This window comes from Anguilla rostrata, chromosome 1, assembly GCF_018555375.3.
Source record: "Anguilla rostrata isolate EN2019 chromosome 1, ASM1855537v3, whole genome shotgun sequence".
NCBI classification, from domain to species: Eukaryota; Metazoa; Chordata; class Actinopteri; order Anguilliformes; family Anguillidae; genus Anguilla; species Anguilla rostrata.
In genome coordinates this window covers 2,971,157-2,997,335 of record NC_057933.1, presented here as the reverse complement: position 1 = coordinate 2,997,335, position 26,179 = coordinate 2,971,157, and the positions used below count along the sequence as shown (strand labels likewise).

The following is a 26,179-nucleotide window of genomic DNA, read 5'->3' as shown; positions in this document are numbered from 1 at the left end:
CTAGCTTGTTTACCCTCTTATTTAGCGCTTGCTAGCTTGTTTACCCTCTTATTTAGCGATAGCTGACCAGGTTTTTATTCAACGAGACGCGCAAGTGTTTTTATGAGCCTCATTATCGGCCCCACAAAGTGCAGTCCGGGATATTCCGCTGCCGCTGTACACAGGTAGCCTGTCAATGCGATCAAGAGCTAAAAAACAAGCCACAACAATTACTGCCCGCGGGGAAACGATAGTCAAACAGTGCTCAACACAAAGTTGTTTTGATTGGTGGGGAAGTGGAACCCCCCCCCCCCCCCCTTTGTTTACGTGTAAAGACATTTCGCCTTTACCTGCCACTGTAGGTTCTAGGAACCGAAAGGAGAAAAAATAAAAATAAAAAAGCCCGTCAGCTGGGCCTGCCCATTCCTTCCCTCTCTCTCTCTCTCTCCCTCCAGTGCAAACCTGTCCCACCTGTTTGTGCCTCTCTCTCTCTTCTCTCTCTCCCCTCCCTCCCTCTCTCTCTCTTCTCTCTCTTTCTTTCTTCCTCTCCCTCCCTCCTCTCCTCTCTCTCTCTCTCTCTCTCTCTCGTCTCTCTCTCTCCCTCTCTCCTCTCTCTCTTCTTCTCTCTCCTCCCCTTCCCTCCTCTCTCTCTCTCTCTCTCTCTCTCTCTGTCTTCTCTCTCTCCCCTCCCTCTCTCTATCTGACGTGTCGAGGCTAGCGTTGGGAGAGTTCCTCCACGTTAATGTTTGATAGGAGGTTGTACTGAGGGCAGAAGGCATCGGTTGCTGTTTCTCTCCTCTGTGTCTCACCTGCGTTCGGTGTGTGATTTTCCCCCCCGTCTCCGTCTCACCTGCGCACGAGGACTGCGTTCCCCGCGTGAAGCCGGGATTTCGAGGAGAACGAGGGAACGCTGTTCCGGAGGCCATGGGTAAGGTCATCGCTCTATCTCGCTCTATCTCTCTCTGTCGCTCCGGGCCCTCTCCTCTCATCTCTGGGCTTATTTTTGGAGGTCTGGCGCCCGTGTTTTCTTTTTTTTTTTTTTTTTTTTTGATTTGGCATGAGGTCGAGCTAAACTTCAAACGCTAGGGCACGGCCTGCTGTCTGTGCCGCCGGTCACCCGATCTCCGGCGTTTACGCTTTACCTTTTGTGACAGCCGTGGAGCTTTTTCTAAATGCCTGTGGGGTTGTATTTGCAGTTGGGAAACAACGTCCTTATCCGCACTCTGGCAGAAGTGCCCAGAAGTGATAACGGTACAGAAAAATCAGACAACTTTTCACATATTTGGCTGTTTGGGCGTTGAGTTATTTAGGGATTTTGTTCTTGTTGTTGAAGCGGTAAGGGTCATTCTATAGCTCACCAAATAAATGGAGACCAGGGTAAACAAACTCAAAGCAGGAGCCTTTTGTTCTCAGGATGTTAATAAGTACTGTGAGAGCTTCAGCAGTGGCAGGTTTCGGCTGTCCATGTGGGGCTATGTGGGCCAGACTGACCCTCGCAGGAAACCTCCATGCTGGTTGGACGGTCACCCTTTTAACCCGATTCTGAGGACCCACCCTTGTCCTCTTACCCCATTACGGGGGGTCCACAGAAGGTCCCACGCGTACAAACGGCCTGGGACAGTGATGTGGAGAGCAGAACCTGGTATCGTAATGGAGTCTGCGCAGCGACGCGTTGCTGAAGGCTATGAGAGAAGGCATTCCAAAGCCGATCTGCAGCGTGGCAGGTTCTATTGTTTACGATCGCTGGCAAGCGGCCGTGTGCGGAGAGCGTGTGCGTTTTGCCACGTGAGGGTGGAGCTGGGGCGGGGGGAGAGGGTGTGTGCGGGGGTGAGCTTGCTGAGTGGTTCATGACAGCAGGAGTGAGCAGCGCTCTGAGGTTTACCTGCTGCCATGGATGTTCATCCCGGGGGGGGAAGGGCGGCGGAGACACGTCCCGGGGGACTAGTCCACCCCCAACTTTTGAAAAACATCAAGTGGTCCTTCCCCCCAATATTATTATCATGTTTTATGTTTTATTAGGTGATACTGTTAGTGCCCACACTACTCCCCCCGCCCCCCCTCACAAAAGTTGAAATGAGATGTACATCCATGGCTCTCTGCCGTTCTTGCAGTGAAGACGGGAGGGAGGGTTTTATAAGGATCAGAGATAATGGCCAGAGCGCAGTATCTCCAGGCTGTAAACAGCAGCTCTGAGGAAAGAGTAAACAGTGACGCCGCTGTGCTGGAGGAGATCCTGTTGCTCGATCCTCGCGCGCGAACAGGAAGCGTGAAAAGCGTCTGAACTCTGGCTGGGGGGGGGGGGTGATGTTTCCGCCCTGTTTCCCTAATTGAGACTCCGCTGAGTCACATGGGGGGGGGGGGGGGTGAACTGGCCTCTGCCTCTCAGCATTATATCAGTCATATAAATGCCCTCTTGACTAGTCTCATATAGTCTTGTGACTTTGAGAGAGACTGATGCCACTCCTTGAGTAAAATTTGTTTTTTTACGACAGCGTATTAAAAGAATGCCCTTACAGAAATTTAAGGAAAATATATATTGCAACATGTCACAATATATAAGCAAATATACAAGCAAGCTATTTCTGTTTCCAAATATTGGAAGCTGGAAATATATTTTTAAAATGCACTGCCGTGAAATATATTCACCATGAAGTTTTCAACCAAAGAAAGTCCGGGCATGTATGTTCAGTATAGTGCAACGCAAGCAGCTGATGAAACAGATTTTGCTTCCTCACCTTGAATTGGCGACTCATAGTCCTGTGGTTTTCTGTCAGCACGCCCTTGGGTCTGGACGTTTGAGATGGCAGGTTTTTAAAAGTGTCACCCCACCCCCCACCCCCCCCAGTGGTTTTGGTGCAGGGGCAACCTCTCGAAGTTCCCCCGCAGACGTGAGGAAGCTCCGTCCGAATCTGCGGAAGGGCTGACATGTGGTCATAATACAGAACCGAAAATGTCCTTGTTTGGCTGAAGTCAGGATTTGGTAGACGTTACCCAACGACCACCCCCCCCTCCGCCCCCCCCCCCCCGGCAATTCATATTTGTCCGCTGTGAGGGACACGGTCTCTGGTATTAATCTCAAGAGCCGTATATTCTACAGCGCTAAAACATGCTCTACAAGGGACGTTTTAATGGAAAAAATTGAATAAATAAGATTTTTTAAAACAGAATATTAATCGCAATATGCACTGTTTATGTCTGTCAATATCCTGCTCAGCCTTTGCTTTGTTTGTAGCAATGCATAAGAAGAGGTTGAGCAGAATACCAAATGCACTCACAAGACCACTGGACACACCAGAGACTCAGGCGAGGGGCAAGGGGGGGGGGGTAACTCAGCGTCCCCTCCCACCCCCCCCCCCCCCAAAGAAAAGCACGCAGAAAGGGATTACAGGAAAACTGGAAAAGTAATCAGTAAAACAACAAAAGTTTGTTCTAAGGTTTCCTCCTGTATGCCATGCGGAGTGGTTTTCCATGCCGCTGTCTGATTTGTGAAGGGGGGGGGGGGGGGGGTTTAAGCTGGGGCAGATTGTGATGCGTATCGTGATGAATTATTTTCTAAATTTTGATTTGATTCGATGATCAACAAGCGCAAAAATGCAGCCCCGTTAAAAAGCACAAATAATATTTAATTGAATTGTATATCGAAAACTATTTGTTCGATCCCATTTGTTATTGAAAGCATTACATTCTCAGTCTCACTTTTTTATGTTGGAGGTTTCCGTATGTATTGTTTCCAGGTAAGTTGTGTGTTAAGCAGCTTAACTGGTTGTGTCCATAAATGAATTGGCACCAGATTCTTGCTGCCGAAAATCCTTCTGAGTGGATTCTTGCCGGTGGCTGTCGGTCATTGGAATGTTCCCGTTTTACCTGCGTTCATATTTGCTCAGGAACTGTGGTCATTACGTCCTACGCCCTCAGGATGTTTTGCTGATGTCAGTTCCCCATGTTTGCACAAAGTTGGGCCTTTAAATACTCCTTTGCCTCTACATGGAACAGTCTACAGCAGTGGTGTCAAACTCGTTGCCATGGAGGGCCGTGTGTATGCAGGTTTTCATTCCAACCAATTAATGCTGCCTTAATTGAGTCCAATTACTCATTCAGCCATATGCGTTTAACTGCATTGAAGCACAGAATATAAGAGAATTTTTATTTAGACAATGCGGGTCACCATAGACGTCGGGTCACCATTGTGCACAAACCTGCATCCCTAATTCAGCAAATAATTTAACTAATTATATAATCAAGATCTGAGGCTGGAAGGAAAACCTGCATACACACGGCCCTCCATGGCAACGAGTTTGACACCACTGCTCTACAGAGTGACTTTAACGCAAGTGATCCGATCTCCTTTGGTGAATTCTCAACCAATTCTCACATTCTCTGAATATAGAAAATATCTCTATATTGGTATTTGATTGGTTTTATGGATTTTGATTGCATATTTGATATCGTTAAACTAAGTATTTTGTCTTTTTATGTTGTCTTTGGAAGCAGCTTTAATGTATGTCTTTCATGCTGCACCCACAGACTAGTCTCCCTTTCCAGAGATATTTTTAATCCCAAGGAGACTTTCACCTGGTTCAGATGAAGGTTTAAATGCAAGTAAACAAAAAAAGAGTGTTTGCTAATGGGCTAAATTATAAATGAATATGGTGGCAGTGTTTGACTGCTTCCTGGAGCTTCCGGGAACGTCGCCGTTCCGGGCTGGCGTTCCGGCTCTCCGCAGCTGGCATTCCCGCCCACTGCCGCTGCACGTAGCACGTAGCTCCGGACCTGCCCGGGCCCATTCCTGCCTCCCAGAACAGCCGCGCGCGACAGAAATGCCAACAAGCTCCGACGAACGCTGCCGTTTATTTTCAGGCTCATAAAAGCTCCAGAACTGCAATATGATGGACTTATTATGATTATTATTATGATTATGATTATGATTATTATTATTAGTTCATTGATACTGTGGGATGGCGGGTTGGGGGGGGGTGTCTGGTTGCTCAAAGCTCGCAGCAGTAAACAGAAAGAGATACGTCTAAAAATAGACGGGGAATGCACCGATTAATTAGTGTAAAATGCACTGCCAAAGGAAAGTTGGAAAATGCATCGGAGCGATCAGGCACGCACGCAATCAAAGGGCACAACAGCTGACGGGAAGAGGAGAACTGTGGGTAAAAATACCCCCATGCCATTGGGTCTGGCATTAGTTTTAATATTATTAATATCCCCTGTCTCTCTTTCCCTCATCCCTCTCTCTCCCCCTCCTTTTCTCTTTCTTTCTCTGTCTCTCTCTCTTTTACTCTCTCTGCCTCTTTCTATCTGTCTTTCTCGCCTTACCTTTTGTCTTCCTTTCTTTCTCTCTTTCTCCCTTTTTCTCTCTTATTTTTTCACCTGCTCCCTCCCTACTCCCTCTCTCTTTCTCTCTCCCTCTCTCTCTTTCTCCATCCTTCCCTCTGCTTCCCGCTCTCCCTCTTTCTTTCCCTCTGTCTCTCTCTCCCTCCCTCTCTCTCTCTCTCTCTCTCTCTCTCTCTCTCTCCCTCTCTGTACCGTAGAGGTCCTGGTGCTGGTTGATTTTGAGGGGACCATGAAGGACGAGCTGGAGGTGCATGTGGGGGACGTGGTGAAGAAAGTTACCAAGGCAACCGAGGAGGGCTGGCTGCAGGGGGAGCTGCGGGGGAAGCGGGGGATCTTTCCCGCCAACTTTGTCAAGGTCAAAGTTCACCAACTGCCCCTTTCTGTGCTACGGGGTGTTTTTGTTTATGTATTAAAACAATTGTTATAAACTAGTGGCATCAAACATGACGACTGTGGTGCCAAGTACTCTTCAGCAACCTAATGTACGTTTTTTCAGTAAATGGCAGCTTTTTTAAATATTACCTCACACTTTTGGGAACCATTATGAACATTCTGTTAACTGGCACACTGTCTGATATGCAACGTGCCCCCCCATATTTCATGAGAACCATGTTTATGTGGTAGTGTCACTGTGATATGAATGGTGGCACAGTGCACATGTTTCAGGTTGAGTTCTTTCAGGTTCTGAAAGTTTCTTTCTTTGAGTTATCAGAAGTTAGTTAAAGGTAAATTCCACACAGGTGTCAGGTGTAGAAAAGATGACCAGCTCACACAGTAATGGCACACACCTTCAGGGGTGTCGATGCAGCGGTGGACTCTCTCTGGGCCAAGGGTGTCAAACTAAAGAGCCCACATACCACATTCTCAGGGCCTTACTTGGCTACTGATTGAAAGGAAACCACAAACATCTGCAGACACTGCGGCCCTGCAGGACTGGAGTTAAACCCGCAGACACTGCGGCCCTCCAGGCCTGGAGTTAAACCCGCAGACACTGGGGCCCTCCAGGACTGGAGTTAAACCTGCAGACACTGCGGCCCTCCAGGACTGGAGTTAAACCTGCAGACTCTGCGGCCCTCCAGGACTGGAGTTAAACCTGCAGACTCTGCGGCCCTCCAGGACTGGAGTTAAACCTGCAGACACTGCGGCCCTCCAGGACTGGAGTTAAACCTGCAGACACTGCGGCCCTCCAGGACTGGAGTTAAACCTGCAGACACTGCGGCCCTCCAGGACTGGAGTTAAACCCGCAGACACTGCAGCCCTCCAGTTTGACACCCCTGCTCTAGGCAGGAAATAAGTGATGAATCTAGATGGATGTTTTCTAAGATGACTCATCTGTTGTGTTCTCATTGGTTCTCTGTTGACTGTCTATGCAGGAGGTGCCAGTGTATTTGATCGGAGACAGCAAGCGTGAGCCAAGGAGCATAAGGACATGTGAGTGATACTGTCCCTTTGAGAAATCCTCATTTCTGGTGATAATGTCCCCTTAAGAAATCCTCTTTTCTGGTGATGCTTTCCCTTTAGGAAATAGTCTTTCAGGCAATAGCCTCCCTTCAAAAAATAATTTCTAAAAATGTTTCTGGTGCCACCTTCCCTTCTAGAAAGAATAATTTCTGATACTACGATCCCTTTAATCATGAATCATTTCTATTGCTATTGGCCTTTTAAGGGACATTCTTTTTCTGGTTGTACCATCCTTTTAAAGAAGCCTCTGTGAATATCACCACAACATCAGCTTGTGAGACTTTGTCTTTGTCTCATTATCACCATCCCTTTAAGGAAGCTTGTAGTGTGAACATCCCTTTAAAAAAACTTGATGTAGATGTCTTTGTTTAATCTGTATTCCCCATCTCTGTCACTGGCACGATCATTACCCTCTACGGTAACGATAAGGTCTACCGTCTGCCAGGCTGACGGTGACGTCTTAAGTAATGTGGGCGTGTGTTGGGTTCGTGGGCCTTCTGAGACAGGTGTTCTTCTGTCACAGTGACCAGACACAAGTGGTTAAAGGGTGAGGCTGTGCTGGTTTCGGTATCTCAGCCACTGCAGATGATTTTAGTATGTGAAAGGGGAAGCAGACTAAAGTAATACTGGGCGTGTTCTTATTAGAGCACAGACAACTTTGAGGAATTGAGTGCACGTGTACCATCTGGGGGGGGTTCCACCCTTTTATGAAAAACCCACTGAGATTGAAATCTCTTTTGCAAGGGGGACCTGACATGAAACACAAAGTTACCCAACAAACAATACTTACACCTGACAAAATGTACAAACATCAAATGGGGAATGAGACAGAGGTGTAACAATAATTAAAAGTAGAGAAGAGGTTAAAAGCAGGAGCATACTTCAGTCACAGAATTATGAATTGCATGTTTAAAGTCTACAATTGAAATAAATTTGTTTAAAAATTTTTTGCAGATTGTTCCAACTATAAGGTGCAAAATGTCTGAAACCCATCTTACCAAATTCAGTAGTGGGACGAGGGACTTTAAAGATTATCACGTCCCTAGAGCGGAGGTGATAACTGTGAATTTCTAATTAGCAGACAGCTGAGGTAGGAAGGGAGTAGACCGATTATTGTTTTGTAGATTAATATGTACCAGTGGATCGATCTGCGCAGATGTAAAGAAGTTAACCCAGACCATTCATATAGCAGACAATGATGGGTTAAGAATGTTGCACCTATAATGAGGCGTAAAGCATTATGGTAAACCATATCCAAGGCATGTAAAGCAGAACAGGAAGCATGCATATAACGTATGCCTCCGTAATCTAAAAATGAATCATGAATCATGACTGCATATTGCAGAACTTATTTGGGTTTCAGTGATAACACATCAGCTTATCAGTGATTGTAAGGTTGCAGTGTATAACTGTAGATATCAGGACTTTACACACACACTCACACAAACACAGATAAATATATGTATAACGGCACCTGTTAACAAAAGATAAATAGAAAACTAAGTGATTCATAAGCCCTGTATTACTGCACTTCCATCATCAAAACTCAGTATTCTATTGGCAAACTGAAGTGACCTTGTGCCATGAAACCAAGAGGATGTGAAACTTGGGACGGTTTGGAAAAAAAGAAGGTCTCGGATTACTGGTGACCAATAAGCTATAAGGAAAAAAAGATGAGAGAGATCAGATTGAGAACTGAAGAGAGTCTAGAACCTGGTCTGGGTTGTTATTTTGGGGGATAGAATGCACACTTAATGATCCCCCAGACAACCAATAGCTACCTTTAGACTTGATGGTATTGCGTCTGAAATGGCAGCTCTAGTGTGCACCATTCACAGTAACCAGTATTCTGATTATACATACATTCTGATCTTTCTTACTGCTGAAACTATTTCACGTTTGCTCACTCTCCGTCTCACTAGCCTTGGTCGAAAGGAGTTACATTGGGCCTGTTAGGATGTGTTTTAAAAATATCTGATGAAGGCGCATGCTTTGTCTCGTCAAGCACACCTACCGAGCTTCTAAATAGGCTATGTTCTACTCCCAACCAGTACCAGCTCAGACATCTGTCAGGGTGTGGCAGCCCATGATCGTACCAGAAAAATTAAACAGAGGATTAAAGTGCTATCAGTCTCCATGAAGCACGAAGTCAAAAACGTAGCCTCGAGGAGAACATGGCTCACCTGTGATTTCAGGGATATGGGTGGGGGAAAGAGCAGGATTTAGTGAGCTGCTTTATTATTTGATTCTGTCAGGTTCTTTTGAATGACTTTCCGTCGCGTGCATCTCCGATTTGATCGTGGCCTTACCTTATCGCTAGGCTGCAGCGGCCGTTTCCTAGCTAACGCTTAAAAATGCCTAAATTGTGAAGTGTAAATTGCCGTTGTATATGTAGCCTACGTAGATATGCTTTTGCTTTGCGCACGCCGCAATATTGGCTGTAACTACGTCCGTTGTGTCTTTCCAGCGAGGATGCCGAAACTGCAGACGAGGAAGTGCGAGGTGGCGTTCGCCTACAGCCGCCAGAACGCGGACGAGCTGGAGCTGGCGGTGGGCGACACTGTAGAAATCATCAAAGAGGTAGAACGCAGAGCTCCTCCCCCCTGGTCTTGACTGCAGCGTCTTTTAATCATGAGCTCTCGTCCATTTTGACAAGATTCGGTGCATTGTTTACATGTCCTATAGCCATTGCTTCATTTATACCACTTCAGTTCAGGGCTGCACAACCCTGTTCCTGGAGATCTACCGTCCTGTAGATTTTCACTCCAACTACTAACACAGCACACGTCATTCAACAACTAAAGATCTCATTAAACTGCAAATTAGTAGAATCGGGTGCACCAGATTAGGGTTGGGGTGAAAACCTACCGGATCTGCAGGAACAGGGTTAGGCAGCCCGGCTTTAATTGTAGTTTCTTCCTTTGCTTGGTTTATTTCAGGGTTGTCCAGTCTTGTCCAAAAAGGGCTCCTGTGGGTGCAGGGCTTTTGTTTTAGCCCCGCTCTTTGACACCTGATTCAGCTAATTAACTAATTATGGTTGTCAATCAAGACCCTGATAAGTAGAATCAGGTGAGTTAGTGCTCAGCTAAAAACAAAAGCCTACACCCACATTAGCCCTTTTCGGGTTGGACACCCCAGGTATATTTGTATGAAGGTCACATTTATGATGATGATGATGATGATGATGATTATTATTATTACTTCTACTAATAATAATAATAATGACTCACACCTGACAAAGCACAGACGTCTTTGTATGTTTCCGTGCCTTTGAAACGCTGCAGCTGGAGGGTGAGAACATTTCACGCTGGCTTATCGAGTCATCCTTTACCGGAGGAATGCCGGAGAACGGGGGGATTAGTGTGGGTTTATGCACAGAAACAAAGAAACCGAAACGCAGCAGCGCTTCAAACGGCGCGAGCAGGCGTTGCTGCAGGTGCGCTACCTTGGCTAAATAAATCGCTCGCGCGTAAGTCAATATGAACGCGATCGTTTTGACGCACGAGCTTCCTTTGACGTACGTACCCGCAGCTCTTCCCACACGCGGACAAAAGGTATGAACAAGTGCCTGCAAATGTGCAAACGCCTGTCACTGAGGCGGCTCCCTATAGGTACGCGAACTTGTACCCCTCGCCAGCAATACGTAGTTTTACCTTTTGTACCCTTTTTGTTTTTACATATTAGTTCCCAAACAGAACACTATTGTTCTTTCAGGGTATATTTGGGAAATTTGTTCCCGAACAAGAACAAAAATATACCTCCTTAACTGTACCTTTATTTCTCAGAGTGCCGGGAGAATAGTGTATTGACTTTCGATTCCAGGTAAAATGCATTGTCATTAGCGAATTTAACTAGCCTCCTATGTAATCACACGTGTCAAGAAGAGCATCCAACATTGCGTACATTTTTTGAATATTTCACACACACACACACACAAAAAAAAGAAGCAGAAGGAACCCACGGATATTGAAAATAAAAGCACCCAGTCTGACCAGCTGTGACAGTGAATGTCATTGTTTCCTCAGCCTTTGTGTGTTCAGATCGCGCTCTGTCTCTCTTTAGAACAGCTAAGTTTGGCATGCTAGACAATCCAAAACCCAAATCATGCTGACTCATGCACCCAAAAAAAGAAAGGGGAAAACATGGCAGTTGCTGATGTTTCGGCTGTGATATTAGGTTGGACTGGTTATATCACCAGTGACTAAGGCCTGTGACCTTCCTGTGATGTGATGTGAACAGTGGTGAAATTGCCAAACCAGTTATTCTTTTTTGTAATGTTGCTGTACAGGTGTCTGTGGAGGGATTTAAACTTGTTTGGTTCTGTTTGTAACCTGAAGTTATCCAGTTTTTAATTTTTAAATATTTCATAGTTCAGAGATGTAAGTTGTGCAGCTGTTAAGTGTTTATGTTCCACTGAAGGCCCCTGTGATTGCCAGGGGATTATAAGGTGACATTTCTCCTTGTCTCTGGTTCGTCTGTTGGCAGATTGAAGATGGCTGGTGGTTGGGCTCGAAAAATGGTGAGGTGGGGGCATTTCCATCAAACTTTGTCAAAGAGATTTTCATCACCCCAAAAGGTGAGACAGCACCCTGTGTTTTCAAACTTTCAATAATCCCTGAAATTTTGTAAGCCACCATAAAATAAAAATAATAAGCTTTACATGTAGAGTGCTTTTCAGCCCCCTGGGTCAAAGTGCTTTACAATAACACCAGGAAATTTAATTTAACTGCTAACATACAACAATACATACAACAACACACTTAAATAATGTTAAAATAATGTTATGGCTCTTCTGAAAATTTTACATCCACAAAGCGGATAAAATCAACAACCAAGAATTTGCTTACACAGTTAACTCATCTTACCGATTTTGGGTCTGAATTATTATTATTTATGTTTTTTACAAATTATTTTTCATAATTTTAAATTTAAGAGCTCCTGACCTTGTACCCCCCCCCCCCCACCCCACCCCCCACAATTTCATTCAGACGCCAAAAACGAAGGGAAGAGTCGACCGAAGCTGACTGAGGCCCTGTTCAGCAAGGAGGTGGGAGAGTGATTGAATGAATGAATGAATGTATGAATGGATGAGTGAATTAATGAATGAAAGAATGAATGGATGAGTGAATGAATGAATGGCCGAATGAATAAATGAATGAGTGAATGAGTGAATGAATGGATGAATGAATGAATGAATGAATGAATGAATGAATGGATGAATGAATAAAAGGGGACTTTATTTACATACAACCTTTTGCTTCACATAAACATAATTCATCTAAAAAAGATATTAAAGGACAGAGGACAGAGAAATAAATTAGAAGTGACATACATGATAATGAAACGGTAGTGTACAATGAGAGAACTTTAAAGTGTACACATCCTTAAAGATGGGTTTAAGCAAGCGTGACACTCTCACTCCAATCAGGACTGGATCTGTGTGAATCTGATTTGTGTTGTACAGATAAAACCAAACTGAACTGAAAATTTAAATTCCCAGAGATGGGCCAGGAAGAGCAGGCCGCTGAACGTGCTTCCGTTTCCTTTCAGGTGAAACAGACGCAGAGGGCGAGCGTGAGGAAGAAGATCAGCGATGGTGGGTGTCCCGTCGATAACTTCACTCACAAAAAACACCTTTATACCCAAAATTTAACTTTAAACGCAAAAACACACGCAAAAAACCTGACTCGGACATGTGAGCTTTACATGGTAAAGCAAAGGTAGACGATTGTGCTGAGTGAATTCCTCTAAAACAGCCATTCTTCCTTCATCCGCTTGCTAACGTAAGATTGTGAAACCTGACTGCTCTTTAGAAACACCAGGTGAGCACAATGTCTCATACACCATTTACAATGAATGTTATCATGAAAAAACTGGTTCATGTACTTCATCAGCACTTTTATGCTCAGGTTTGCTTAGTGGATAAAGCTTTATTCTGATGTTTATCGTAACTGATTATTTAATTGAAGAATTCTTGGTAGTTTCTGTTAAAGCTCTGCTGGAGCATTGAATGATGGGAAACGGGAAGGAATAAGGAAGTCCTCTCATCGTGCAGCATTCCGGTGATTCCCTCACATTACCCGTAAACTTGGACTGCAGTGATGACGTGTACAGTGTAACACGCGACGCTGGTCTTGGCACCTATCCAAGGAAACCTGTTCTTTTTACTGTGGGCTGTTTGGTTAAAAAAATTTTTTTTTTTAAACCAACTAGCAATTAGCTGAGGATTAATCGTAATACCTGAACCTTCTGTACCAGAGGGCACAGTACCGATTTAGAAAAGGGGTGAAAACTGCTGGAGCAATGTGTCTGTGATTTTTTAAATTTTATTTTATTATTTTTTTAAGTAAGTTTAATACAATTTAAGTCTCAGGGATGGACACGATGCTGATAGTGAGGATGACAAACAGTCCGTCGCTGCAGTATAAATACTAGTTTCGGACCTTCCACCAAATGTGATAGCCGCCTGTGGCACCGATCATACATCACCCAACTGTTACCTGGCCTTTAACTGGATCCGCCCCCACCAGCCCCCACCAGCCCCCTCTGGACCGATCTGGCTTGGTTTACGGGCTGCACCCGATTCAGCCTCAGCCCCAGGTCACCGCTCTAGCTCTGGAGATCGCGTGCGGAATGTCGCAACGGTCCGGGGCGTTGCTAATTTTATCCGAGCCGTCGAAGGGAGGGGCGGCGGGCGGGAGCTGCGGGACGGGCACGGGTCTGACGGCTTCTCCCGCGTTGCAGCGAAGGAATGCGCCCAGGTGATGTTCGACTACGCGGGCGTGACAGAGGACGAGCTGACGATGAAGAAGGGCGACATCATCAAGATCATCTCCAAGGTGAGGCTCGCCGTTTGAACAAGGACCAGGAAATACTGTCGGTGCGGAAATTTCTCGCCGGAAAAATCTGACTCTGGTTGATAAGGGTGCGAGTGCGTCAGTCTGGTGTTTTTTTTGTTCTTGTGAAGATGAAAGTAGAGAAATGGGGATTAACATGAGCTGCTTTGATGGTCATGCCTTACTTCTGTCAATATTTGTTGTGTTGCCTATTCTGGTTTGACGGGTTTTCCAAGTTTTCCGGAGTAACTTCAGGGAAACAGAAACCCACTGGGCCTTGACACGAATTCGCAAAGTGACGCACTTAGAAAATTGCAGGCTGTGATTCATATCACTCGGGGGGGAAAAAAAGAAAGAAAAAAAAATCATGTTTATGATTAAGAGAGAGCTTTTGATGAGCCTGCAGCAGTGGCTGCTGATTGGATGCCTCACTGCCACTGACCCCGCCTTTCTCACTTCAATGGGAGATCGCAGAGCACCGATAGGACCTCCTTCTGCCGCTGCTGTTGCCCCTGGCGATCTGAGATGTTTGTGTTTTGTCCGTTTCCGTAGGAGACTGAGGACGAGGGATGGTGGGAGGGCGAGCTGAATGGGAAGCGGGGCTTCTTCCCCGACAACTTTGTGATGCTGATTCCGACGGACACTCTGCAAGTGAGTGGGGGGGGGGGGGGGGGGGGGGGGGTTAGGGGGGTGGTGAGAGGAAGAGAAGGCCGGTGTCCCCAGGATGACTCAGTGTTCTCACTTGCGGGAATTTCCCTGGCTGGTTCTCCGGTGGGGGGGATTCCGGAGTCCGACCGCAACCATTCTGGGATCAGGGGGAAAGACCTCTTCCTCCTTCCTGGCGTTTGAAATTGTACACAGAGGCTGAGTGTGACGATTAAAGAGCCCGCTATGGGAGGGGGGGGGGGCGTGGGGGCGTGCAGAGGTGCTGAACAAACCCAAACAGGCCAGAAGCCCTCCCACTACGCCTGAGACTGGAGGAGCAGACACAACATTCCGAATTAATCCCACGTTTTTTTTCCTGCTGCCTGGTTTTCCAAGTTTTTCCACGCTTCTGCGAGCTGCTGGTGGGGCTCCAGGAAGGGTCGGCTTTGAGCTGTATCTGGTGTTTTTTTGGGTTGTTGTGCTGAGGGGGGAGCGGGGGGGGGGCACCAGTCACTCTGTAATTTTCTGTTTCTCCCCCCCCCGACAGTCCCAGGACAAGAACAAGCCGCCCGCACGCCGCGACACCCCCCCGACCGCAGGTAAGGCCAGGTGTCGCCGCGTAACCATGGAAACTGTGTTGTCGGATACTCCGTTTTATTTTTGTCAGGAAGCACACGGAAGCAAAGTCATGTGACCGCTTAAGGTGAGGTTTGTTTTGGACGGGCAGGTGCTCCTGCCAGGTGTTAATAGCGCTATAAAACCAAAAGACTCAGAGCTCCACGGAAGGGGAGATCTGGCGTGGTGCCATTGTGTGTTCGCCAGGTCAGGTGTGTGCCAGGTCAGGTTTTTAATCATGGATATTTTCTAGCTGTTCATTTTTTTTTTTACCTCAGTATCACTTGTATGAAAGGATACTTCGTAGTAGAATGAGGCTGCTCCCTTCTGTGCAACAAGAGGGTGGCCGTTTTGCGATGTCACTGGAGGGGGAAAAAAAACTGTTTACTGTGAAGAAGGAAAAGAGAAGAGCATTTGTGTGCCAGTTTGTCTGAGTCTTCTCTGAAGAGCTGAAGAGTTTCAGTTCGGATACCCAGACCGCCAAACCTGCGGCTTTTCTTCCTCTAGTGTTTTTCTTTCTTTCTTTTCTTTTTTTTTCCCTCTCCAGTTCTCCATTCCTCATTCAAGAAGGCATGTGTATGCTTTAACCAAAACCCCATTGAGATTGAAACCTCTTTTGCAAGGGGGGGGGGACCAGACATGATACACAACAAAGTTGCCCAACAAGACTTACAGCTGACAAAATGTACAAACATCAAATGAGCGCAGTGCCTTCACACTACCGTAAGAGTGTGAAAGCGCCGTTTCGCGCTGCGCTGCTGCTGCGAGCAGGTGGCGGCGTGCAGGTTCTCACAGGAAGTGCGCAGACGCCGCGGAAAGTTCGCGGCGCGTGGCTGCAGGAAGTCGCGGGGTTTGAGTCAAATCGCTGTTATCGAAGATCTGAGGCAATCTCTCGCAGCCGCGCGAAGCCCCAGGTGCCGCAGTCGTGTGTTTTTCGCGTTCGTTTGCTTCCTGAGCTGTAAAAACTGCTGACGCTTGTAGGGCTGCGGTAGGGAGTGTGAGTGCATCTCTGTGCTCGTTGCGTTTTATTTCACGCCCGGCTGTTGTGTGAAGGTTGTCTACATGAAAGTAGTTCCATTACGCAACGCTGTCCACGTACAAGTAAACACACCAAGCATTGACAGGTGCTCTCGATAGATATTTTTTTTTTAATGAAAATGTTTTTTTTGGGGGAGCAGTCTAATGCTGGCGCAAGTGCGCAGACGTGCCACTGCTCTCTTCGGACGGGATCTGCGAGGCGACGACGGTCCAGAAATCAGTGCACATGCCCAGGCCTCGCCCCGGTTCAGACGCAGACGAAGTTAAACCCAAAAATAAAGCTGCGCCAAAGCACAGAGACCGTGCCGTGTCACAGGAAGTCAGGAAACCGCAGCGAGGTCATGTGACCTGGTTTAGTGGTGGCGGAGGATGGAGGATTGGGGGGGGGGGGGTGTTGCCGTGCTTTGTCGTGTGACCCGGCACGGAGGAAGCAGAGACGGGGGCAGATCTCTCTGCTCGTGGCGCGCGGAGGTCTGTAGGGTACAGGTGCTGCTGAGGTAGGCTGCGTTTCCCATCTCCCTCTCTCTCTCTCTCTCTCTCTCTCTCTCTCCTTCCCTCTATCCCTCTATCTACCTCTCCCCTTCTCTTCTCCTTCCATCTCTCTTATTCTCTCTCCCTCTATCTCTCTCTCTCTCTCTCTCTCTCTCCTGTCTCTCTAAGTCTCCTTCCCTTTCTCCCCTATTCTCTCCCTCTCTTTCTACCTCCCTCCCTTTCTTTCTTTCTCTCCCTCCCTTCACATCGTTGCTTTTTCTCTTAAATCTCACCCTTAAATCACCCGCCCTCTTCCCCCCCCTCTCTCTCTTTCTCTCTCTCTCCCTCTTTCTTTTCCCCCCTGCTCCCTCTCTCTCCCTCATGCTCCCCAGGTGTGTGTGTGTGTGTGTGTGTGTGTGCGCATTTGCAGTCTCTGTCATGCTCGACCTCTCTGAACTCAGCGAGCTCATGCAATCTCTCTGAACTGCTCTTTGTGCTGTAAGCTGGCATGTCTGCTCCCGGGCAGAGGGGTGGCCCCCTCCCCCCCGTAAAAGGCATTATTTTCCCCTTGTTTTCCCCCGCACGGGGCAGCTCTCAAAAATCAGCGCAGCCGAAATGTGGGCCCGTTTGTGCCGCCTGCGTGGCTCTTGGCGTGAAGAGAAGTGGCGTCTCAGAGCCCTCTGAGGACTATTTCAGGGCGCGCCAGCTCGTCAGCAATCAAGAGATAATCTTGTTGGAGTGACAATGTTTGCGTTTGCGTGTAGCAAAATACTCTGAGGATTTTTTTTTTAATTTTTTTATCGGCTCATGCCTGGCATATGGTGATACAGTTGATCTGCACTCATTTATATTTAGCTGGTTATCATGATTTAATTCATAAGCGTCTATGAGGTGATGCACCTTGCGTTAAAGCTGCTAAATCTCGCTCACGAATGCCTTGTTTCGATGTTGCGCAGAAAGGTTGGAGTGTAGCTGCGGAGTGTAGCCGGCTGTGAGGAAGTGACCGTTAAAGTCGCTGTGCGTGTTTGAGTCATTCCACAGCCCAGCTGTGCGTCGGTGAGAGGCGTCCCACAGACGGGGTCAGGGAGGTGCGTCTCAGTTTCGGGATGTCCTGGGGGAGACGCTGGGACACTGTGATGTGAAATAGAGCTCAGCTGGGGTTCGGTCTGATCTGTGGATGTACGGCTTTTATTCGCTACCTCCTGCAGGCAAGCTTGCGATACGCTGCACAAAACAGCCAGGGATTTACAGGCTGTGTGTGTGTGTGTGTGCGTGTACATATGTGTGTGTGTGTGTCTGCGTGTGTGTGAAATGTTTTGCAGGATCTCACAAACACATAAATTATGGATCTGGTCTCTGCATGCCTGAAGGATCCCTCTGTCCTGTAGCATGTCAGCAGTGATGAGCATGTGTGTGGTTAGTGTGTTAGCGGTGGTGAACACGCGTGTGGTTAGTGTGTTAGCAGTGGTGAACAGGCATGTGATTAGTGCATCAGCAGTGGTGAACACACGTGTGATTAGTACATCAGCAGTGGTGAACACACTTGTGATTAGTGTGTTAGCGGTGGTGAACACGCGTGTGGTTTGTGTATTAGCGGTGGTGAACACGTGTGTGGCTAGTGTGTTAGCAGTGGTGAACACGCGTGTGATTAGTGCATCAGCAGTGGTGAACACACTTGTGATTAGTGCATCAGCAGTGATGAACACACATGTGATTAGTGTGTTAGCAGTGGTGAACACGCGTGTGATTAGTGCGTCAGCAGTGGTGAACACACGTGTGATTAGTGCGTCAGCAGTGGTGAACACACGTGTGATTAGTGCGTCAGCAGTGGTGAACACGCTTGTGATTAGTGCATCAGCAGTGGTGAACACACTTGTGATTAGTGCATCAGCAGTGGTGAACTTGCATATGACTAGTGTTTTAGCAGTGGTGAACATGCGTGTGATTAATGCTCGCAAACTCTGATTTCTTTCAGCCAAAGGAGAGCCGTCGCCAATGGAGACTAAGACACGCGAGCCCAGCCCGCCTGCTCCAAAAGGTGAGGGGAGCGCGACCAATAGTTTCTCTGAACCAGAAAACTCCAGTGCTGATTGGCTCCTGTATCAGAGCGTAGTAGAACACTTTCACCACGGATACGTGTGCAGGCTACAGCGGCAGCACGAAACTTTGTCAAACGCGTCAGGTCAAATCAAAAACAAATGTGCTGAAAAAGCAGCTAAGAACAGAGAGCTGGCATAAAATCCTGAAATACGAGCTCAGCCTTCCTTGTTCCCCTTTGGTCTGACCTTGAAGAGTTTTCTAGCACTTTACCCTCATTAACTTCCTCTGGATTACAGTACATTACATTTATTAGGCAGACGCTTTTATCCAAAGCGATGCACAGTAAGCGCATACCGAAGGTCACTGGAACAACTACAGGCTGCTACTACTCTCAAGATATATTTGCACAAATTCACAAGGATAATTTAGATTATTCTGCGTTAATGAAAATCTGCTGAAATGCAGTAACGATAGTCATTCGGCCAGATTATGGCTGACCTAAAAGGTTTGAAGTTAAAAATGATTATGTAGGTGCAATGCGGGTTGAAATGCAGTAGTGGATTTGTTAATGTTTCATTATGATAAACACTTTCAGTGTTAAGAGACCGAGGGAATAGCATCGGTTTTTGTATTTTAAAAAGGCTTTGAACGGTTGAATGTGGAAAGCTTGGGAAAAGTTTCAATGTGGGGGGAAAAAAAAGGTGTTTTTGGAGCGTTGACGTCTGCCGTCTCGAAGTCCTGGCTTCATTTTTCTTGTGTTCCAAGTGAGACCTCAGCGAGAACTCAGACTGCTTTCTGGTGCTTTTTGAGTCTTGCAGTTCTTGCAGCAGCGCCAGCTGGCTCAGTTAAGCAACAAAAAAAACGGGAGAGTTACGCAAGTTAGCTAAAAGCGAAACAGAGATTGTGCTGGCTCTGCTTGAATACACACCAGACACAGGCGGACAAGGAGGAACGGGGGGGGGTTGTGGGGCGCGGGGCGGAGGGGGTCGATGGGGTTTCCAGTGCTCAAAAAAACAAAACGACCGCACTATTTAAAACTGCTGTCAAACAGTGTTCTCAAGTTTTTATCTTCGTGTTTCAAAGGGGCGCACGTGGACTAAGTCTAGAGAAAACGTGTGTCCTGCCAACCAAGGAGATGGAGGCTTACGTACAGAACTTGCATGCCGCCCTTTAACTTTGGAGATACGTGGGACTAAATGAACGTTATGCATTTGGTATTAAAGCACCGTTGAAATGCTACCATGTGCCCATTAATTACCCTTCAGCGGGCGTGCTTGTTCTGTTCACTTGAGTTACAGGAAGTTGCATCATAACTCAGGAGTCACTAATGAACGAGCTGCAGTCAGTGCTTCCTGTTTTGAGGGGCTTGTCTGTCTCCCCACAGATGAGAAGATGGACTCCAAAGACCTGAGAAGTGACCCCCCCAACAAGATGATGTTGCCAGGCATGCGGAAGGCCCCCCCTCCACCGGCGAAGCCTCACAAATATACACCTAACAAGTGGGTATTTACCTAAGCAAGTGGGTATTTAATATGAGGGTTTATATGCAAAACATACATATGTATTATGTCCTAACAAGCTGGGGCTCGTAGTGCTCGTTACAGAGACGCTGTCACAAGGACACTTTAAAGAGAACACAGAGAAAGGAGAATCGAGTAAAAACCAGGCCTGAAACCTCAAAAAAAGCAAGTGAGGTAAAAAAAAAAAAGAAAGAAAGAAAGAGATTTTTGTGAGTCCCCAGTGGGAAGAAAAACACTCAAACGTTTGGTTTGGTGAAGTCCTGCTCGCCCGTCATGAGTGACTGCAGCTTGGTGAAGATATCTTAAGAAGAACCAACAACAGGGACTGTTTGCAGTCCGCACCCAGCGTTTCCTTGAGCAGCCACAGTGCAAAAACAAACATTGAATGCCAGGAAAGACGACCTCCCTCCCAACCCTTCCCCTGGCCCGACCCCCCCCCCCGACCCTGCCCCCACCCTGAGCAAGCTCCTGCTTTGTTGGCGAGAGGAACACGGGACTGTGGGTGAGGTGCTGTTCCAGTTTCACGACAGAAGAAGGGGAGAGCATGTAGTCCGAAAGCCACAGGTTCCGACTGGAAAACGTCTCTGAGGCGATGGATGAATCACAATGGAACAAAACGGAGGCACAGTGCCATTTCCTGTTTCTTGTTTCGGGGTAACTGAAAGCTAGGATGGAAAGAAAGAAGCCGTACAACGCAGCAGCCCCAAAACTCCTTCCTCAGAACCTCACTTCCTGATAAAATGCCAGGATTGGTTCCTGTGCGGTGAGCCATTGGCTGCTGAAGTGGCTTCAGCCAAGGAGGCTCATGGGATTTGTAGTTTACACTGTTCCATGTTAAAGCAGTTGACTGCACAGTTGATTAGACCCTGGTTTCCTGGGTGGAAATTTAGCTGATGATTTTTTTTAAGATATGAAAACAAAACCCAGCAGCACTGGGGCTGGCCTAAAACGAGGAAGCTGACAACTGGCCTGTGCAGCTCTTCAGTTGTGGTTCTGGGACTGTTTGGTTTGTCACACTACATCAAGCACAGTCAAATTACACTGTCAACATTAGCAACTGGAAATGCCCTAGCACCTGCTACTTTTTAAAATTATTTTTACCGTAAAACGGATTTCTGCTAATGAGATAAACAAAGTGGTACAAAACAGGATGTTATATTTACATTAACAGTTCTTTAATTAGAATACGGTAGTGTATTTATATGCAAATTTACTAATGATAATAATGTTACTGGTTCTGCATAAGCTTACAGCAGATTCTTAAGTTTCCTTGTGCTAGGTCTTTGTGTGATTGATTTGAGAATCGAGGGAAATGTAAAAACCCTTTATTACAATACAAAAGGTTCTGAGAATGTACAGTACATCCAAGAACAATGACTTTTCAGGCACCACACTTGAGTACTGGGACAGGGAATTTCACCAGGTCATAACCAGTCCACCACTGTTGTTTTTCAACAAAAAGATATCTTAGTTTTGTGACACCAGAGACCAGAACCATGACACGCTGTGACATCATTACAGAACTCGTGCCCTCAGTGTAGAGCCATAATAATTGTGACATCACTTTGGAACAAACCACAATGTACTGTGACATCATTGTGGGACCACAATGAATTGTGACATCACTGCAGAATCACAATGCATTCGAACTACCAAGGGAGAAAAAAGGAAAAAAAAATGTGTTCTGAATCGTCTCCAATTATGTTTTAAGCTGATAGAATTGAGTAAGAAAGGGAATAACCGAGGTGGAAAAAAAAAGAACGATCCTGGCTCTCCTCTCTAGAATAACTTTATTGATCCAGAGAAAACTGGTGCTTTCCCTGGTCAAATAAATACAAATCTTTTGCTCGAGATTATTTGACTTTCTTTATAAACTGATAGCATGTTTGCAAAGGTCCAGGTCCCCATCTCCGGCCCCTCCTCCATAGATGCATAAATGTGTTCTATCATTTGGTCACCGAACGTCTATATGCTTCATACTGTATACCCTTTTTGAGATGTTATTTAGAGGATGGTATAGATGCTCATGAAAATTTCCTGAACGTTTGTTCTGTAGAGCCAATGGAGAGCTGCCACCCGTGTTGACGAAAACCACAGAAAAAGACAAAGGTAAACGCGTCTGCACCTTTCCAGCATCTTTCTCACAAAAAAAAAACGTTCACCCGTGAAATGGGGATTGGATTTTCTCTGGAAATTTTTACTGCAGTGTTGGACAGATCACCTTACTGTAATAATCTGTGGCGTATACTGTCGGGTCAACAAATCCTGTCTCAGTGAACGCTCTGTAAAACAATGCAGCTTTTGAATATTATCATTTTTTAATTTGTGGGTCGACGCCATCTCACCTGTTAATTTACTAGAATTCAAGACAAAGACGCTTTTTCGCCCTCTTACCGGAAACATTTATCCTGGTTCTGCAGTCATATGCATTGAGTTGTTTATTACCCACTACACTTACATAATCATATTATTACTGAATAATTGTTTGGGTGTGAAGCGTGAATTATATACAGTGCTATTCATGGGTATGTTCATGTAGAGTGAAATAAACACAGCTGTTTCTGTAACATGGTAAAACACATGAAAAAACAGCTGTTTCTGTAACATGGTAAAACACATGAAAAAACAGCTGTTTCTGTAACATGGTAAAACACATATGCATGTAAATACTATGATGTACGAGCTGATTCATCGTTTGATCTGAGCTCCAAATTCCTTAAGTATACATATTTCACTTTGCTGTTACCATACTTTTAAAGCACTGTACATATTATATATGTATATTAAGAAAACCTTCATTAAGACATCATAACATCTTTGTGCATCATTCCAAAGCAAATGCAAGCGCTTGTCAAAGGATGACATACGTGTTGTGTACAAGGCCGTTCTCAAATGTGATGTGATGTCACTTCACTGACAGCCAGTGCTTTGACCAAAATATCCACGCACATGCTTATAAATGAGTTGTTAATATGTTATGACACGGTAATAGAAGTGTTGTGCGCACTTCATAAAGGGTTATGGAAACATGGGTAATGCTCCGCAGGGAAAGCTCCTGACCCCCTTGTCATTCCAGATGCAGACCAGCTGAGTGTGGAGGTGTCCACTGAGAAGCTGACACACCCCACGGCCAACAGAGCCAAACCCCCCCAGCGTAGACCCCCAACCTCCCTGGCCGCCGGAGCAGGGGTAAGCCTCAAACCAACCCCCCCCCACCCCCCCCCCACACACACACATACACACCCCACCCTGCCTCAGATATACCCTGCTAACTCAAGAGTGGCCAGGAAGAGGAAGAGCAAGGAGACAAAGCTCCACAGCTTCAGGGTATCAGGTGTATTACTGCTTACATCTGCGTTATAAAATGGCTTCTGCCTTGCCACCATCATGACAGGTGTATGGATGTCCAGAAATCACAGTCATTTAGGTACCATGCAGTGTGAGGCAAACAAGAAACATCAGGACATAGAAATGCATAAGAGTAACTGATTGTAATGGCAACCCTATGCACATGCATCTACGACTCAATGCATCTGACTCAGTTGAACCCATATTCTGGACATCAGTTTGAACGTGATGTATTGGACTTCAGGAGAATCAGATATGGAATCAAACCTAATTCATTTGAGAAGGGGAAAGGTTTATGGCTGAAAAGTGCCAAAAGCTAAAAAGAAAACAAACAAACAATCTTGCAATAACTGGTTCTTGAAATGCAAGCTGCTGTGATATATGATGATTTATTAATCACAATAATTCAATGTGACCTCACAGGCTGAAGACGGTCTGCTATGCCCCAAGAGCGCAACTGCCCCAAAACCTGACGAGCCCGACCACGGCGGGGGCACCCAGCCCCCTAGGCCCACCCACGAGGAGGAACTCCGCGCCGAGGTTCGAGAGCTGAGCATGGCTCTGGAGCTGCTAAAGAACAGGCAGCAGTGAGTTTTTACTTCATTCATTCATTCATTCATTCATTTATTCCCCAGCTGTGCTTTGCTCTGGTAGAGCTGAGTTTCCCTGTTCACGCTGAAGCACTTTGGGATCCTCTGTAAATTGACCGGCTCAGCAGTCTTACGCTACGAGGATGCACAGCACATATCCAAGAAGATGTTAGCACAAGGAAGAGACGAGAAGACAGAAGCAGAAGACAGGAGAGAGATGTGTGACTGGCCAGAGATTGAGAGAGAGAGGAGAGAGAGAGAGAGAGAGAGAGAGACGAAGAGTTTAGTAAAGGAAAGAAAAAAAAAAGAAAAGAAGAAGGAGAGAGAGGGAGGAGAGGAGAGAGAGAGAGAGAGAGAGAGAGCAGGACTGGAGAAGGCCTCTTATGTAGGCCTCAGGCTGGCCAATCAGTCAATGGGGCTTCACTTCCTGTGAGAAACGGGGTACTAGAACCTACAAGTTAAAGGGACAGCACATAAAAATGAAAAATGCAATCCATTATTATCATGATTTAATAGCACTTCTCAGTAAGATGGCTAAGCGTTTATGAATCTATCTAAGGGTTAAGTAGGTGGCTGTTGTACGTCTGAAAGCACTGGGCATCCTCTACTGGTGTTTACAAAGCCTTATCAGACAATGATCTTGTGCAGGCCTGCGGCATCGGGTCTGACTGAGGGGTGAGCAGGCTGAGTCTCGAGCTTCTCGTAACGTTTCCTTAAACCTTCCTTTCACAGGCTGGACATCCAGGAGCTGAAGGAGGAGCTGAAAGAAGAGCGAAACAAACGGATAGCGCTGCAGGTGGGTGCAGGGAGTTAGCCGCTAGCCGCAGTCCCACTCCGAATCCCTGGCAGTGTGTGCCGCTCCAGGTTTTACAGGGAGCACGCTGGTTGAAGGGTCTGCCGGGCCAGGTTTTACAGGAAGCACGCTGGTGGAAGTGTGTGCCGGTCCAGGTTTTACAGGAAGCACGCTGGTTGAAGGGTCTGCCGCTCCAGGTTTTACAGGAAGCACGCTGGTTGAAGGGTGCCGTCCAGGTTTTACAGGAAGCACGCTGGTGGAAGTGTGTGCCGGTCCAGGTTTTACAGGAAGCACGCTGGTTGAAGGGTCTGCCACTCCAGGTCTTACAGCATGCCGATACACCAGGCTAGCAGTGTTGTATAAAAAGTTAACTGTGCTTAACCCTGAGGTGGTTCAGTTGCCAAGTTGACACTGCTTTGTACCTACAAAGGGACTTAACCCTTGACATGAGTTGCTTTGTGTCAGCTGTAAGTTGTGGTGAAATTAAGTAAGCTCTTTCAGTCACTCTGGATGAGAGCGTTCTGCCAAATAACTAAAATGTAAAATGGTAATAAATTTGCCTACTTGTATGTTTTAAGTAACGCCGTGAAGAGGTTTCTTTTTAGTTTCTTTTTTTTTTTTTTTTACTTCTGTGTGTCCGAAAGAGAACAGCAGCACATGCCTTTATTTTTGAGTCAGATCTGTTTTCAGTTTTGACGTTGTTCTCTCTTCTGCTCCTTCCTCCACTCTTTATGCAACAGGAGGAGGTGCAGCTTCTGAAGTTGAAGGGCTTCGTCAACCACTGACACCACCCCCCCCCCAGAACAAAATGTACTCAAACCCGAAAACCCAGGAGAGGGAGAACGAGAGAATAAGAAAAGAGCGAGAGAAAAAAAGAAATGTGTGAAGGCTGCGAGTCAAGCTGGTGTGAACGTAGAGCGTTTTTATGTAACACATAAACAGAGGTGCTTTCCCAAATACCTGCCATTGCTGCCTCTGCGTTAAAACCTGAACACGCCTGGTGCTCTGGAAACATCCCTCAGTGCATCTTCAGAGCTACCGGGTTCAAGGGGCCATTTTCAGGGCTTGAGAGACAAGAGTCATGTGACTGGTCCAAAGACCACAGGTGAAAGTGCATTTTTAGATTTATTTTATTTTATTATTATTATTATCATTATTATTATCATCATTTTTTTGTATATTGATCAATGTGCATCCTTCATTAGGAGTGCATTGTTCTCTGGTAGACATATGGCTACAGTTGTTAATCAACATTCTTTTTACCAAACTACTGCACTATAATAAAGGTGGGGGGGCTATTATATTGATGAGCTATCTGCTGTGAACTGAGAAATATGATTCTGTTCTTTTTTTATTCTTTTATTCTTATGTATTATTTGCTTTGTGCCTTAAACATGTAAGTTCACATTGTAATATGGACATATGTATTTAGCTGGAAGAAAAGGTCACTGTCCCAGAATGTAAAAATATTTTATTTTTACAAAAAGATTTCAGTTCCCAAAA

At 46.1% G+C, this 26,179-nt stretch overlaps 1 protein-coding gene across 3 annotated transcripts; it reads left to right on the top strand.

Moving 5' to 3' along the window:
* Positions 1-642: 642 nt before the first annotated feature.
* On the top strand, positions 643-26,179 carry sh3d21 (SH3 domain containing 21). Of its 3 annotated transcripts, XM_064348755.1 has the most exons (17): positions 643-907; positions 5,517-5,674; positions 6,693-6,750; positions 9,248-9,360; positions 11,266-11,356; positions 11,769-11,827; positions 12,331-12,376; positions 13,525-13,619; positions 14,169-14,267; positions 14,809-14,860; positions 18,361-18,423; positions 19,810-19,924; positions 22,002-22,054; positions 23,022-23,134; positions 23,717-23,880; positions 24,616-24,679; positions 25,417-26,179. In XM_064348755.1, exons 1-17 carry the CDS (start codon positions 904-906, stop codon positions 25,459-25,461), a joined length of 1,392 nt encoding a protein of 463 aa, XP_064204825.1. In that variant the 5' UTR covers positions 643-903; the 3' UTR covers positions 25,462-26,179. The 3 variants fall into 3 exon arrangements, with proteins under 3 accessions (XP_064204825.1, XP_064204906.1, XP_064204989.1); XM_064348836.1 differs by lacking the exons at positions 643-907; positions 5,517-5,674; positions 6,693-6,750 and adding an exon at positions 8,840-8,983; XM_064348919.1 differs by lacking the exons at positions 643-907; positions 5,517-5,674; positions 6,693-6,750; positions 9,248-9,360 and adding an exon at positions 10,095-10,334.